Consider the following 17,628-nt stretch of genomic DNA (forward strand, 5'->3'; position numbering starts at 1 on the left):
TTGTACATTAGAGGCAAGGACCTTATCCACTCAGCTATAAAACTGAATGCTAAACTGTGTCAGAAAAACCTAAAAGGACTTATTTTATATTTCTATGCAGGTTACCATGTAGCTGTATAGTGTGCTGGTTAACATCCTTGCCTCTAATGTACAAGGTTGGGAGTTCAAGTCCTGGCAGAAACATTTCAGAAATATAAAAAAGGTCTTCTGCTGAATAGTAATTTTCACTACATCAGACACTACTATGAGGTTTTTCTGCCACAGTTTAGCATTCAGCTTTATAGCTGAGTGGATAAGGTCCTTGCCTCTAATGTACAAGAGGTTGGGATCCTGGCAGAAACTTTTCAGAAATTAGATTTAAATACACTGGGGTGTCCCCAAGCACTAACTCCATATATGGATATAGCTATATATGGAGTCAGAGCAGGGACTCCTAAGCTGAAATAGAGTCCTGACACCCTCCCCTCTTCAGAGCAGGGGGTGCTTGGGATTTTTCCATTGTGCTCGGTAGAAAACCCGAGCATCGTGAAGTGTTCTACACGAGCACCTTTGTGCTCGATCAACACTAGATGCTAACAATCTCAAGGCGGATAAAAGAAGTTGTGGACATAATACAAACGGCACTAATATTATTCAAACTTTTATCAACAAACAAAACTATATGTGCATATATAATAGCACATTTGCACTATATGGCATATGTGAATACATATAGCTTTATAATATACAAGAAGACAGCTGGACATAGCCAACTGCCATATTGCATATGTGACAACCCTATATAACAGCAGCAGTGATCTACACAGCCATATTAGATGTTGATGTAGAAAGGAGCATGTTGGTATTACTGATTTGTTTCAGTATCTTGTTTTAATTGATTTTTATTTTTACTATATATATTTGAAGAAACTACAAATTCATTTTGGGGCAATATTTTTGTCTTGCTTTTTAAGGAATGTATATTAAATAGTATCTAAGGATAATCAAGTCTCAGAGTTATTCCAGGTGAAGAGTGCCTATCCATAACTATATAGAATTATTCATTTATTTAATTTATTTATTGTGACAGGGTGAAATCACACAAATAGTGCACCTTATCCATTGTAGCCAGAGAGTGAGCCACTTTTCCATATAGATTGCATTCCCTTTAATTCTAGCAGATTGGGTTTAGGTTCTGTTAAAACAAAGAAGCCAGTTTTGTCTTTCCGTCTAAATTATTACTTATGACTTAAATTATTTCTTTCCTTACAGAACTCATTAATAATTGTTTCATGGATGTTTCTTCAAGTTGTTTCCTTCAATTTCATAATCTTCATGAAGCTTCTACGGTAAGACTGATATATCTGAAAGGAAACTCAGTCTGTGCTCTCTGTCACCACCTGCCCTCCACTTATATAAAGATGCCACATAACGGACGGGTTATTTATGGTATCCCCCATTTACTGCGACTCATTAAATGAATAGAATAGAATAGAATCAGTAGATATGAACGAAGTTCATTGGCCAATTCGCCGAAGTTAGCCAAGAAATTTGATTTGTTACGACCTATTTTGTCACGAATCACTCTAAATCAGGTATACCTGTATGCCACGGTGGCTGAGGGAATGTATGGAGCTGCAGTAAGCCTGCTCCATACGCAGCGGGTGCTGGCTGAATAATACAGCAGACACCCGGCCGCAATGATGAGGAGCGTCGATCCGGGCGAATCCTGTAATTTAACCCCTCAATCAAGACCAATCGCGGCATCTGTGAGGTAAGGCAGAAGGATGCGGCTCCCTCTGCCTTCTGATCGGAGACCCCGCAGTGAGAGGAGCGGGGTTCCAATCAGTTACTATAGCAGCCTGGATGCTTTTCAAAGCTTCCCATGGCTTAAAATGCTATTCACCCTAATAGATCTCTATTAGGGTGCAAAGGACAATAGATCAAAAGATCCCAGGGTCTATCCCCTAAGAGGGTTAAAATTTGTCACTGTAAAAGTGAAAAAAAATAAAATAAATTTAAATCACCCCCTTTCAAATTTTTATATATTTAAAAAATATATAAACAAAAAAAGAAAACTTTTTAAGTATCGTCTTGTCCAAAAATATCAGAATTGTTAAAAAATTTATAAAAATTTCCTGTGAGCTGATAATGGCAAAGAATTAAAAACAGAATTTTTTTTGTCACTCTCCCCCCCCCCCCAAAAAAACCATAACTGATAAAAAAAAGTCATACGTACAACAAAAATGGTACCAATAAAATCTAAATTTTGTCCAATGAAAACAAGCCCTAATACAGCTCTGTAGACCAAAATATAAAAAAGTTAAGGCTGTCAGAATATAGTGATGAAAAGAAAATTTAGATTTTTTTTCAAAGGTTTTTGATTTTTTAAAGTAGTCAAAAAATATATACAAGTTTGGTATAGCCGTATTGGTAATGAGCCACAGAATAAGAACCTTATATCATTTGTAATGCAAAGTTACCGCTGTGATGTAAAACCCCAAAAATCTTGGCGGAATAGTATTTTTTTTTTCTATTTAACACAAATAATTTTTTTCCTATTTTTCAAAGACATGGTAAATTGAACGGTGCTCTTAAATAGTACAACTTATTCCCCAAAAAATAAGCCCTCATATGGCTATATGAATTATGAAATTAAAAAAGTTATGGCTATTGGAACGTTGGGAGGAAAAAATGAAAATGGAAAACTAAAAATGGGCCCCGTACTATATGCTCTGAAACTAATACAAGCAATGAAGAACTTTAAAAAATGGACTGAGAATAAATTATAATTGTAACTGTCTCTGTTCTGTCAAATGGAAAAAGACTAAAAAAACTGAAATTCTTTTTTAACACTGTAGACCCCCAAAAATTATGATTTCCATATTCCAAGTGTAAAATCGAAAACTATGCAAATATAAACTATGAACCGGATGGTATTTCACTTTAAACATGTATTTGGGTTAAAACCAGAAGGACTGAACATGGTGGATGGATCAAACATGGTGGCAGGATTATTACCATAAGGGACAGGTGCCTAAAAACTAGTAGCTACCATGTAATATGGTGGCCAAACAGGGACTGTTAAAAGGTATGGGGTTTGACCACTGTATACATTTTAACTAATAATTAAAGTTATACTTACCAGGTGAGCCACCAGTAGGCTCAAACAAACTAATAAAAAAGGAGATAAAAATGGTCATGGGGCATGCCCGGAGTGACGCAAGAAGAAAGCCACCTCCTTCCCCAGTTGCAAACCCACTTCTCCCACCCCATCTACTCTCCTGCCCTACAGGTGCAGTGGCCGGGTTTGGGGTAGCCCCAACGCTACGCTGGGTCCTCCGGACACCATCCAAGCGTTACCATATGTTGCTGCTCTCTGGAAGGGATGGTAAGGCGTGGTGCACCCCAATGGGAAATAAGTCCAGAGAGTCAGGGTCTGCAGTAAACCAAGGGTGCTTCTTTACTGGACGAACTCAGGTGCAAAACAATACAGGCGAGGCATAGGGATGGCTTCTCCAGTCTCCTCCCTGGCAGAAGAAGGGTTGATGCTGAGGAAAGGCCAGAGCTGGCTGTCCCTTTCTCTCTCTCAGAAGGCTGGTAGCCTGGCCAAAGGCTTGAGGCCCACAGTCCATAGCTCAGTAGCCCAGGTGGTTCCTTGGTCAGATGGCTGGTTTACCTTAGATACAGGCTGGGGCGTTCCTGTAAATGCCACTAGCTGTCTTGATACAATGGGGCTGGATTTATGATGACTTGCTCTTCTGACGCTTGACCGTATCCTGTTTGTGACGCCAAATTGCAGTGGCTGGGTTTGGGGTGGCCCTACGCTAGATCCCCCGGACTTCGTCGAGGGGGCCCCAAGTGTTGCTGCTCTCAGTAGTCCGGGTGGCTCCTGGGTCACAGGATTAGAGCACCCTTTAATACTTAGTCTCACGCAGAATAAAGCTATGTGTAAAATAACAGATTAACTAAGTATGTTGCAGCAGTTCATCAAGAAGCGCTGACCGCGACATAGAAGGGGTTTGCTGTGGGTGAGCGAGCCCATCAGGCCTTCGCGCTGCTGTGGCGGGGACCCGATGGGTGACAAGGCAGCCCATTGCCATGCAGAGGCTGCCCAATGCCTTGCATGGCATGGGGACCTGCCTTTTACGGGTCCCCATGGAGATCAAGCCTCAGGCCCATCTCCTAGGCAACCTGTTAGTGTATTACTCTGTGTAATACACTAACAGGCAATGCATTACAATACAGATGTATTGTAATGCATTGCAGAGGGGATCAGATCCCCAAAAGTTAAAGTCAGAAATAAAGTAAAAATAAAAAGCAAAAAACAGTGTTTTGAATAAAAAAAAAATTAAAGTAAAAAAAGAAAAACGGCCATTTCCCCCTGATTTTATAATAAAAAATTGAAAAAAAAGATAACACACATATTAGGTATCGCCGCGCCCATAATGACAGGCTCTATAAATATATGACATGATCCACCACGTCCGATAAACCCCATCAAAAAATAAAGTAAAAACTGTGTCAAAAAAAGCTATTTTTGTCACTTTACATCACAAAAAGTGCAACACCAAGCGATCAAAAAGGTGTATGTCCCACAAAATGATACCAATAAAATCATCACCTCATCCTGCTAAAAAATTAGCCCCTACATAAGAAAATCACAAAAAAAATATAAATATAGCTCTCAGAACATGGAGACACTAAAACATAATTTTATTTTTAAATATGCTATTATGGTGTTTAAAGTGAAATAAATTTGAAAATGTATACATATTAGGTATCGCCGCGTCCGTAACAACCAGCTCTATAAAAATATCACATAACCTAACCCCTCAGGTGAACACCGTAAATTTTTTTTAACTGTATCAAAAAAGCAATTTTCGACACCTTACATCACAAAAATTGCAACACCAAGCGATCAAAAAGGCATATGCCCCCCAAAATAGTACCAATCAAACCTACACCTCATCCCGCAAAAAATTAGAATCCTAGCTAAGATAAGCGGTCAAAAAATAAAAAAGGTATCACTCTCAGACAATGGAGACACTAAAATATGAATTGTTTTGCTAAAAAACTGCTATTATTCTGCTAAAGTGAAATAAATAAAAAAAGCAGACATATTAGGTATTGCCGCGTCCGCAACAACCTGCTTTATAAAAATACCACATGAACTAACCCCTCAGGTGAACACCAAGCGATCAAAAAGGCATATGCCCCCCAAAATAGTACCAATCAACAGTGATGGCCAGTTCCGAGAACAGCCTTCATTGGGCTGTTCTCGGAACTGCCTGCTCCCGGTGACTGCATGTGTTTCAGAGCGGCTCGCGGCGCAGGCACAGGTAAGGACTTACCTCTGCATCGTGGGGCTTGGGAATAAAGATGGCAGATCGCAAGTGTTCGTCGGTGAACACTGCGAACTGGCCATCACTACCAATCAAACCATCACCTCATCCCGCAAAAAAGGAGACTCTACCTAAGACAATTGGTCAAAAAATAAAAAAGCTATGGCTCTCAGACTATGGAGACACTAAAACATCATTTAAGGAGAGAAGGTAGGTTATTGGTGGCTCACCTGGTCAGTACAATGTGTAGGTGCTCTGGTTCTGGACTGATTCACCCAATCAGGAGGCGGTTTATAACAATAAAAGTATATAGTGGAAAAACCGGCACTCTACATCTATCAATAATGCTAAGGAGGCAGTATGTGGGATAGTAAGATATGTATTTATTTTTGTAAGGGTACGTTTTAGGAGTGGGAAATAAAGAGGTAGAGGTTCTAAAAATGTGGAGGTCCAAAGGATGAGGTTCTCATAAATAAAAATAACAATAAGAATGATGTTTTGCCATATACAGCGTTGCAGATACACAATACCAGAGATATGTCAAAAAATATACCAAAAAATAACAGGAGTAGCAAAAATAGCAAATATATGCAGAGTGGAGGTGTGGCACTGCAGTAATTATTTAATAGCGGTTTTCACCTTCCGTGGGTACAGTGAGTAGTTGTGTCCATTTGTATGTAGTCCATAAAAATTGTCTGTCTATACCTCCGGTCTTGGTCACATAGGAGGTATATAATATATGGGTAGAGCGGTGAAAAAATAAAAAGGATAAAAATATATATAAAATACAAAAATGTAAAAATATAAAAATATAAAAATATAAAAATATAAAAATATAAAAATATATGTAGTAGGTCAGTCGGGTGCTGTACTTAGTGTGGCGTCCCACACATTAAGGGAACTGCACCCTGACTGTTTACCTTTCTTTGCGAGGTGTCCTGGTTGTTGGAGCAGCCTTGCTGCGCTCTGCAGTGTTTGTTTTCCCGGTCTTCTCGGCGTGCCACGTGGATATGACGTCACTTCTTCGGTGTCTCACGTGTCTTTAGCCGGACTTGGTTTTAAGTTTTTCGTTGGTGGTCTTTTTTGATCCGGAGGATTCAGATGGGATTCGTTGCTCGGAAGCGCTTCCAGAATGAGGTTATTGGCAGGTTTTCAGAGGGAGGTCACCAGACGCGTTTCGAAGGACTACGCTGCCTTCCCCACTGATGAAGAAGGCAGCGTAGTCCTTCGAAACGCGTCTGGTGACCTCCCTCTGAAAACCTGCCAATAACCTCATTCTGGAAGCGCTTCCGAGCAACGAATCCCATCTGAATCCTCCGGATCAAAAAAGACCACCAACGAAAAACTTAAAACCAAGTCCGGCTAAAGACACGTGAGACACCGAAGAAGTGACGTCATATCCACGTGGCACGCCGAGAAGACCGGGAAAACAAACACTGCAGAGCGCAGCAAGGCTGCTCCAACAACCAGGACACCTCGCAAAGAAAGGTAAACAGTCAGGGTGCAGTTCCCTTAATGTGTGGGACGCCACACTAAGTACAGCACCCGACTGACCTACTACATATATTTTTATATTTTTACATTTTTGTATTTTATATATATTTTTATCCTTTTTATTTTTTCACCGCTCTACCCATATATTATATACCTCCTATGTGACCAAGACCGGAGGTATAGACAGACAATTTTTATGGACTACATACAAATGGACACAACTACTCACTGTACCCACGGAAGGTGAAAACCGCTATTAAATAATTACTGCAGTGCCACACCTCCACTCTGCATATATTTGCTATTTTTGCTACTCCTGTTATTTTTTGGTATATTTTTTGACATATCTCTGGTATTGTGTATCTGCAACGCTGTATATGGCAAAACATCATTCTTATTGTTATTTTTATTTATGAGAACCTCATCCTTTGGACCTCCACATTTTTAGAACCTCTACCTCTTTATTTCCCACTCCTAAAACGTACCCTTACAAAAATAAATACATATCTTACTATCCCACATACTGCCTCCTTAGCATTATTGATAGATGTAGAGTGCCGGTTTTTCCACTATATACTAAAACATCATTGTTTTTGTTTCTAAAATGCTATTATTGTGTAAAACTTAAATAAATAAAAAAAAGTATACATATTTCCACATCCATAACGATCTGCTCTATAAAAATGTCGCATAAACTAACCCCTCAGGTGAACGCTAGAAAAGTAAATAAATAAAAACGGTGCCAAAATTACTAATTTTTTGGTCACCTTGCCCCATAAAGTGTAATAATGAATGATCAACAAATCATATGTACCCAAAAATGGTACCAATAAAAACATCAACTCTTCCTGCAAAAACCGAGCCCCTGCACAAGTCGATCGGCAGAAAAATAAAAAAATAAGCCATTCAGACAATGGAGACACAAAAACATAAATTTTTTTTTTTAAATGCTTTATTATGTAAAACTGAAACAAACAAAGAAAGTAGACATATTTGATATCATTGCGTCCGTAACAACCTGCTCTATAAAGATAGCACATGATCTACCCTGTCAGATGAATTAGATAAATATTTAGGTGACAACATTGCTACAGAAATGTGCAAAGCCAGTGTAGAGCAACCTATAATGACCCCCTTCAAAATGCCAACTCACTGGAAACAGGTAAACCTACAGCGAAACAAAGGAGTCTTTGAACGGCAATATATACAAAAATAAATTTTATTGAATACATAAATATAAAAGCATCGAGATAACAAGACACACACAAAATGTGTGATACCTTCCAGCGGACAGAGTATACATAAGCCAATAAATGCAAAGTGAGCACATATAGAGAGAGGCTGCGAGTGTCTATATACTGAGCAGTTTACAAAGTGCCAAGTGCACCAAGTATACAGCCTACAAAAACAGAAACCAATTGAAGGTTTATCACATAGGTGAAGTATATGCATATAATATACCTACAGTTTACCCATAGTGTTACTGTCACCACTAGGAGGACCACACAACCCATGTGATACTTCCAAGCAGACAGAATATACATAGGCCAATAAATGCAGAGTGAGCACATATAAGGAGAGCCTGCAAGTGTCTATGTACTGAACAGTTATAAAGTGCCAAGTGCAACAAGTATACAGCCTACAAAAGCAGGAACCAATCAAGGTTTTATGATAGCGCCCACATTAAGTGAAGTATATGCATATACTGTAACTACAGCTTACCCATAATAATACTGTGACCACAAGGAGGACCACACTCCCCTCATCAACAGATAATTGTTGTAAAAAGTAAAGAATAAAAACGGTGCCACACATGCAGGTTTTTTTAAGCAGTTTTTGAAGCCAAAACCAGAAGTGGATTCAAAAACATGCAGAACTCATATCTGCCTTTAATACTTTCTCTTCTGTTATGATCTGCTCCCGATTTTAGCTGTTGGACTGCTAATTTCTTGAACACTACTGTATGTCCTACATCATATACTACATATCAAACATGGCATATCCTAAAATTGTGCAAGACACTTTCAAGCGCAGAAAGGCAAATCAAACATCTATGGAGAAATCCATACTCACCTGGTCCCCACCACTCTGTTCTGGCTCTGTGACTCCAGGGATTTCATCACAGGTCGTCTGGCCCCCACATGTAAACTTCCTACATCGAGATGCAGACAATCACTGGCCTCAGCGGTAATGGTCTACCTAAGTGGCACATCACTGCTGGGTCATGCATCTCTTGGAGACATGTCTCTACTGAAGCCAATCTTTGGATGAAGTGACGCATATGACCCTGTCTGTCTGGAAGTTGACCGATGGGCGCAAAAGACCAGTGAAGACAGTCAGAAAGCAGGCGATCATGGATTTCTCCAAAGGTCCTGCTGGTTGGATGGCAAATATAATAAAAAATAAACCTGGATAATCCCTTTTGGTTAACTCCTAGTTACATCTGCAGGATGTGTCCACTCAATAGAGTCTGTAGCTGGTGCCTTAAACACTATAGGGTTGTAATCAGTGGCGTACCTACCATACAGGCAGCAGTGGCGTGCCTAGGATGTTTGGCACCCTTTCTTTCTCTGGCACCCCCGCCCCCAGTACTTGACCACATACCTCTTACATCCAGGGACATCCCCTGTCATGTAGACCTTCTCTTTCCTCTTCTCCTCCGTTAGACCGCCATGACAAATTCTTTCATCCACATCTCGTCTCTACAGAGTTTGTAATACAGACGCGTTAGATTTATAAGTTTTTCCATCAACCTCCCCATCCTGGTGTCCCCACAGTGTCACCCCCAATACTGTGCCCGTTATGCCCCCCAATGCCCCAGGTACTATAATGCTAAAAAAAATAGTCACCCCAGTAGACATAATTGGGGTCATTTATCAAACTGGTGTAACGTAGAACTGGATTTCCAAAAGAGCTGTCAAATATGAAAGGTGGAATGTGATTGGCTGCTATGGGCAACTAAGCCAGTTCCACTTTACACCAGTTTGATAAATTACCTGAATTGTCCCTATAGTGTCCACAGCAGCTATAATGTCCCCTAGAGTGCCCCCAGTAATAATAACACCCTATATTGTGCTCCTGGTAATAATCCCCGTATAGTGTCCCCAAAAATAATAGAATTGACCCTTCAGTGCCTCCCTAATAGCAATGCCCCCCACGCTGCCCCATATAGTAATTTCCCCCTCACTGCCCCCTATAGTAATCCACCATAGTAATTTGCCCCCACACAGTAATTTCCCCTGCACTGCCCCATATAGTAATTTTCCCCACACAGTAGTTTTCCCCCACACTGTCCCCCCACAGAAATTACCCTAATAACAATGCCCCCCCCAAACAGTAATTTCCCCCACACTGCCCCCTATAGTAATCCACCATAGTAATTTGCCCCCACACAGTAATTTCCCCCACACTGCCCCATATAGTAATTTGCCCCACACAGTAGTTTTCCCCCCACACTGCCCCCACACAGTAATTCCCCCCACACTGTCCCCCCACAGAAATTCCCCCCAATAACAATGCCCCCAAACAGTAATTTCCCCCACACTGCCCCCATATAGTAATTTGCCACACACAGTAATTTTCCCCACACTGCTTCCACACAGTAGTTTCCCCCACACTGCCCCCCACACAGTAGTTTCCCCCACTCTGCCACCCACACAGTAGTTTCCCCCACACTGCCCCCCACACAGTAGTTTCCCCCACACAGTAGTTCCCCCACCACTGCACCAACACAGTAGGTTCCCCCACACAGTAATTTCCCCCCACACAGTAGTTTCCCCCACATTGCCCCATATAGTAATTTTCCCCCCACATAGTAATCCCTCCCATAATTATTTCCCCCCACATAGTAATCCCTCCCATAATTATTTGCCCCAACATAGTAATCCCTCCCATAATTATTTGCCCCAACATAGTAATCCCTCCCATAATTATTTGCCCCAGCTTAGTAATCCCTTCCATAATTATTTGCCCCACATAGTAATCTCTCTCATAATATTTTTCCCCCACATGTCCCCCATGTTGTCCCCCAAAGTTGGCACATAAAATAAAAAAAAAACAAGAACAGAAAACCTAAAAACGAAATACTCACCTGCACTTGCAGAGGAGGGGAAGGCGCGCACACTTCACTGTGCTGCTGCGTCCCGGCACAGGCCCGCGCGATTACGTCATCATGCACGCCTGCGACGGGATTTCACTGCTGCATAGGCCTTAGGCCGAATAGGCCTGAAAAACAAAAGAGGTGGGGGGTCAGCACATCCTAATGCGCAGGTGAACGTTGCTATGACTGAAAATACATATCAAACACATAGTGCAACAGCACTCTACAAACCAAATAAAGTACAAAGGTATATTATATTGCTCATGCTATGCTAATAAGTTAGAGATGCTTAGCAAATACATTTTGTACAAAATTATTTGAGCCCGTCTGCCGCATGCCAAGGCGATCTCTATAAGACGGGTCCTAACACTAAACCTCACCTGTTGGGTGCCATATCAGCGACCATGAAATTCAGGAAGGGCATGTGGGACCTACACTTCCTGAATTTCATGGTCGCTGTTATGGCACCCAACAGGTGAGGTTTAGTGTTAGGACCCATCTTATAGAGCTCGCCTTGGCGTGCGGCAGACGGGCTCAAATAATTTTGTACAAAATGTATTTGCTAAGCATCTCTAACTTATTAGCATAGCATGAGCAATACAATATACTGTACTTTATTTGGTTTGTAAAGTGCTGTTGCACTATGTGTTTGATATGTATTTTCAGCTATAGCAACGTGCACCTGTGCATTGGGATGTGCTGACCCCCCCCCTCTTTTGTTTTGTAGTTTGTATGAGAGTAGTGGCTGACTCCTATTTGGTCGTGCACTCCTGTGGCCTGTGTTGCGTCATGGGCTGATTTTAATTAGCATGACTACTAGGCCTGAAGCCTATGGCGGTGATCGTCGGCGGGGCAAGGAACTATGCGCTCCCTGCCACAGTATGTGGGTATCAGCGATCCAGCAATGAGCGCTTCCATCTGTATTGATGGAATCGCTCATTGCTTCTGGCACCCCTCTGAGAGCCGTCACCCTGGGCGGACCGCAACACTCGGCCCCCCCCCAGGCACGCCACTGACAGGCAGACCATGCAGCTGCTATGGGGTCCATGAGGAAGGGGGCCCACAGTGGAGGAGATGCCCCGTCTCCTAATTGCCCCTGTCTATCTTCCTAAAGCTAAAGGACTTTTGATGATATCACAGGTCCTGTAAGGGAACTGCACAGTGTAAAGTGTACTTCCCAGGTTAGAACAGTGCACCTGCCAGGACCTGTGATGACATCATCTTCAACATCACAGGTCCTGCAGGAATGGTGTAATTCCCAGGTTTGAAAGGTACATCTGCCAGGACCTATGATGACATCATCACAGGTCCTTCAACCCCTAACAGCAAGTGTTTGATGTTCACAATCAGCTCTGCATCGATCCATACAGACTGGAATGGAGTAGTAACAGAGGTCCTCCACTTTTCTCTTCATCGCCCCCCCCCCCCCCCATGCCCTGTTTTTACTCATTGCTCACTCATATAGAATACAATTACAGTGAGCACCACCTTATGTACCTCACAGTGACCATAATGTATAACTGACCACATATATCTGTGTACACACTGCACCTATTATATCTTCTATGTCTCAAATCAATACACTGCTCTGTGTGCTTGTGTATATATATATATATATATAAGGCTACTTTCACACTTGCGTTTTGTGCGGATCCGTCATGGATCTGCACAGACTGATCCGTTCAGATAATACAACCGTCTGCATCCGTTCAGAACCTATCCGTTTGTACTATCTGTAACATAGCCAAGACAGATCCGTCTTGAACACCATTGAAAGTCAATGGGGGACAGATCCGTTTTCTATTGTGCCAGATTGTGTCAGTGAAAACGGATCCGTCCCCATTGACTTACATTTTGTGCCAGGACGGATCAGTTTGGCTCAGTTTCATCAGACGGACACCAAAGAGCTGCAAAAAGTGTTTTGGTGTCCGCCTCCAAAGCAGAATGGAGACGGAACGGAGGCAAACTGAGGCATTATGAGCATTCTCCATTCAGAATGCAAACTGATCAATTTTAAGTCACCTATTCCATGTAATCAGTCTTTGCAGGCAGCTATAGGTAGTTTGCTTACATTAGTCTATCCACACATTGCCCCCCTATGTTCAAGCTCTGCAGATATAATTGTGGCGAATAGGACATAGCGCACATCTCCCTCACCTTGGCAGCAACTAAGTCGTCAACTCTTTGCGGTGGAAACAAAGTATTTTAATTGTTTGTTATGGCTCACAGCCGTTTTATCATTATGTCGAATTAAAAGTGACGTTTTAATATACACTTTATACCCAGGTCAAGATAGGTCTAGGCCATTCTTGGCATTGATATATATGTGTCATACCTCATGTCAATACACTGCTGTATTTACTATATACCTGTACACACTGCCTGTCCCAAAACAAAGTCACCACCTGGATTTAACTAAGCAAATAGTTCTGAGCCTCCTATTGGATAATTACTGCCGGGCGATTATCTTTCCGCTGGCAACAAGGAATTTAACCCCGACTGGTGCAATGAGTTGCTTCTCATTTCCTAAACAACCATCTAGAAAGACACATCTCGTGGTCGTGGAAAATATGTTAGTCTGTTTGAAAAGGGTCAAATCATTGGCATGCATCAAGCAGAGACAATAGGAGATTGCAGAAACTACTAAAATTGGGTTAAGAACTGTTAAACGCATTATTAAAAACTGGAAGGATAGTGAGGACCCATCGTATTCGAGGAAGAAATGTGGCGGGAAAAAATCCTGAATGATCGTGATCGGCGATCACTTAAACGTTTGGTGAAATCAAATCAAAGAAAAACAACAGTAGAACTCGGGGCTATGTTTAATAATGAAAGTAAGAGCAGTTCCACACGCACAATGCGAAGGGAACTCAAGGGATTGGGACTGAACAGCTGTGTAGCCGTAAGAAAACCACTAATCAGGGGGCATAAAGATTGGACTCTGGAGCAATGGAAGAAGGTCCTGTGGTCTGATGAGTCCAGATTTACCCTGTTCCAGAGTGATGGGCGCATCAGGGTAAGAAGAGAGGCAGATGAAGTGATGCCCCCATCATGCCCAGTGCCTACTGTACCAGCCTGTGGGGGCAGTGCTATGATCTGGGGTTGCTGGAGTTGGTCAGGTCTAGGTTCAGCAGCAGTATGTGCTCCAAGTCAGCGACTACCTGAACATACTGAAGGACCAGGTTATTCCATCAATGGATTTGTTCTTCCCTGATGGCACAGGCATATTCCAAGATGACAATGCCAGGATTCATCGGGCTCAAATTGTGAAAGAGTGGTTCAGGGAGCATGAGACATCATTGTCACACATGGATTGGCCACCACAGTGTCCAGACCTTAACCCCATTGAGAATCTTTGGGATGTGCTGGAGAAGGCTTTGCGCAGCGGTCAGACTCTACCATCATCAATGCAAGATCTTGGTGAAAAATGAATGCAACGCTGGATGGAAATAAATCTTGTGACATTGCAGAAACTTATCGAAACAACGCCACAGCGAATGCGCGCCGGAATCAAAGCTAAAGGTGGTCCAACGAAATATTAGAGTGTGTGACCTTTTTTTTTTTTGGTGGCGACTTTTTTTTTTGGGGACAGGCAGTGTATAATACCTCGTACCTCACATATCAGTACACTGCTGTATATACTATATACCTGTGCACACTGCATATATTATACCTCGCACCTGACATATCAGTCCACTGCTGTATATACTATATACCTGTACACACTGCATATGTTATACCTTGTACCTCACATATCAGTCCACTGCTGTATATACTATATACCTGTACACACTACATCTATTATACCTTGTACCTCACATATCAGTACACTGCTGTATATACTATATATCAATACACTCTACATCTATTATACCTCCACAGATCCCCATAACTATGTCATACCCAGCCGCGTCAGCGGCTCATATGGGAAAATCCAAGCAAATAGACCTCTAGCACAATTCTCTTAAAATATCGCATCGCATATCGTTATCGCAATTTTTAGGGCCCTAATCACAATCGAACAAAATTCCCATATCGTGCAGCCCTACTATATACCTGTACACACTGCACCTATTATACCTCGTACCTCACATATCAGTTCACTGCTGTATATACTATATACCTGTATACACTGCATATATTATACCTCGTACCTCACATATCAGTACACTACTGTATATACTATATACCTGTACACACTGCACCTATTATACCTCGTACCTTACATATCAGTCCACTGCTGTATATACTATATATCTGTACACACTGCATCTATTGTAGCTCTTTTGTGTGCCAGGGCTGTTTTGTAATCCCAATCCGGCCCTGATGGCATACATTCTAGAACGCAGCAGCCTGCATAGTTCATGGAACAAGGGGAGAGGCCTGGAATGGGTAGTGGGAGGGGCTATAAAAGGGGAATGGGGGCCCAATTTTTATGATTATTATGTACGTTCCTGGTTGTAATATATGCCGCCACTAGTTTTTTTCCACATTGTATCTTTGGCTCAAGTTTCATGTTCACACTGAATCACCATTTTGTTTTCCAAGCTCAAAATTCAAGAGATTTCTCACGAAAAAAAGAGAGAAGGCTGAGGAGACAATCAAGTTACAGTTTGGAATGGAGAAGATCATCCATTGTCAGGACACCTTGTACTGTGAGACTCTAAATAATGTACGACGGTCATCTTCAACCGATCCTCAAGTTGGGCAGAGCCAGTTGATTGATGAACTCACTCTCCATTTAAAGGCGTACTTCCAGGTTAGTTTTCCAGGCTCTCACAAGTGGTCCAAAACTGATCAGTTTGCATCAGTTCAGTCTCCATTCCGCTCTGGAGGCTGCTTGCAGCGTTTTGGTGTCCGTCTGACGAAACTGAGCCAAATGGCACAGAATGTAAGTCAATGGGGACGGATCCGTTTTCACTGACACAATCTGGCACAATAGAAAACGGATCCGTCCTCCATTGACTTTCAATGGTGTTCAAGACGGATCCGTCTTGGCCATGTTAAAGATAATACAAACGGATCCGGATCTGAACGGGTGCAGACGGTTGTATTATCTGAGCACAAAACGCCAGTGTGAAAGTAGCCTAAGGGTGCTGTTTCACATTTCAGCACGTGGACTACCACAAATTTTTGGGCTGCACCTGCAGTTTTTGTGGTTTCAAGTTCCAAGCGCAGGTACAGTTTGGCAATTGTTGGTAATCTATGTGTGGTGACGGCAAGTCAGCCACATGGGTGCTAGCACCCTAAGAGTATGTACACATCATGTCTATCTCAATTGTCTTCATGAAATTCTCTGTGATACGTTATAATATTATGAGATATTGTCTCGTCGTTACCCTTCAGAACACCATGGGCCGTCTCTCCAACCAGATCCCTCTGATCATTCAGCATTACGTTCTACATGAATTTACTGACGACCTTCAATCTCAGATGATTCTTATGATAAAAGAGCGAGAAAACACCAACCTTCTTGACGAAAAGGATAGCCTGTGTGGAGAGAGGAAGAAACTAAAGGATCGGATCCAGCGCCTCACCCTGGCCCGTAAACGCTTAGCAGATTTCTCCAAGCAGGTGTAAGGGAACGTCCCGAAAAAAAATAAAAATCTACGGAAAAATCTGCAATAAAATCTAGGTGCATTGCATGAGAATTTGTCTTAGATCTGACAAAATCTCATCCACACACTGTGAAAAAAAATCGGCAGTAAAAATTAACCTGTGGTGCATTTTATAAATCCACAGCATGTCAATTTATGCTGAGGATTTCACCCTTTTGCCATGCATAGGGGGACTTCCATGGCAAATCCACATTTAACAAATAATAAGACAAATCTGCACTTAAAGGGAGTCTGTCAGCAGTTTTGACCTTGCTAAACTGCTGACAACAGTAGGTAGGGGCTGTGGAGCTTTTCTCATCAGGAGCAGAAAGAATATGAAGTTTTATTCTGCCAAGTTCATCTCCTGAAAATGCCCAGGAGGTGGAGCTTCTCTGTGACATGTTCTCTGCATTGAGCTGCTTCGACAGCCCATCTGTGCACTAAAAGACAGCTGTACTGGTCTCCTGGTTGGATGCTACAGCTGTCGGAGGGGCTTTGAAGCAGCTCCGTGCAGAGAGCACTTTACAATGTAGCTCTTCCTCTTGTGCTCTTGCAGGAGCAGAATTTGGCAGAATAAAACTTCATGTTTCCACTGCTGCTGATGAGAAACACTACACAGAAGGTATGTTTGTCCTGCTCTTCCCAAACCCTACCTTTTGCTGTCAGCAGTTTAGCATGGTCAAGACTGCTGACAGACTCACTTTAATTCAGATTTGTAGCAATTTTTTTTTTTGCTAAATCACATCAGAAATTGTACTATGGAAAACCCACTCCATGTGGCCGTATTTTTTTATATTGCTTCAATGCACCTCAAATCAGAAAAAGATTAAAGGGAATCTCTCACCAGCAACCTCCCTATCCGACTGTTTGCACAGACACATACTGTAGCTGTGGTTCGCCTGTTTTTCTTTTGTTGATCTAAGACTCCTTTCCAAATGATGACCCTTTTTCTTCCTGTGCAAATTAGGCCAAATAAAGGGGTCACCATGCCTCTTGTTGCACACAAGCTCTGCTCCTTTCTGTGGCCAGCTTCTCCCTCACTGCCTTCCCAATGCCTGGCCCTGGCAATGAAAGCAGTCAGGACGGGGCTGGCCACAGAAAGAAGTGGAGCTTG

At 42.1% G+C, this 17,628-nt stretch overlaps 1 protein-coding gene across 1 annotated transcript in view; it reads left to right on the plus strand.

Annotated features, from left to right (window-relative positions):
* LOC122932846 (interferon-induced GTP-binding protein Mx2-like) overlaps positions 1–16,822 on the plus strand; it is a 134,508-nt gene extending 117,686 nt beyond the window's left edge. Inside the window, exons 16-18 of the mRNA XM_044287484.1 lie at positions 1,252–1,328; positions 15,466–15,676; positions 16,264–16,822. Coding sequence (XP_044143419.1) covers positions 1,252–1,328; positions 15,466–15,510 — 122 coding nt within the window. The 3' untranslated portion in view covers positions 15,511–15,676; positions 16,264–16,822. The remainder of the gene's footprint in view (positions 1–1,251; positions 1,329–15,465; positions 15,677–16,263) is intronic.
* Positions 16,823–17,628: the final 806 nt, after the last annotated feature.

The sequence above is a fragment of the Bufo gargarizans genome, chromosome 3, assembly GCF_014858855.1.
Source record: "Bufo gargarizans isolate SCDJY-AF-19 chromosome 3, ASM1485885v1, whole genome shotgun sequence".
In the NCBI taxonomy this organism is placed as follows: Eukaryota; Metazoa; Chordata; class Amphibia; order Anura; family Bufonidae; genus Bufo; species Bufo gargarizans.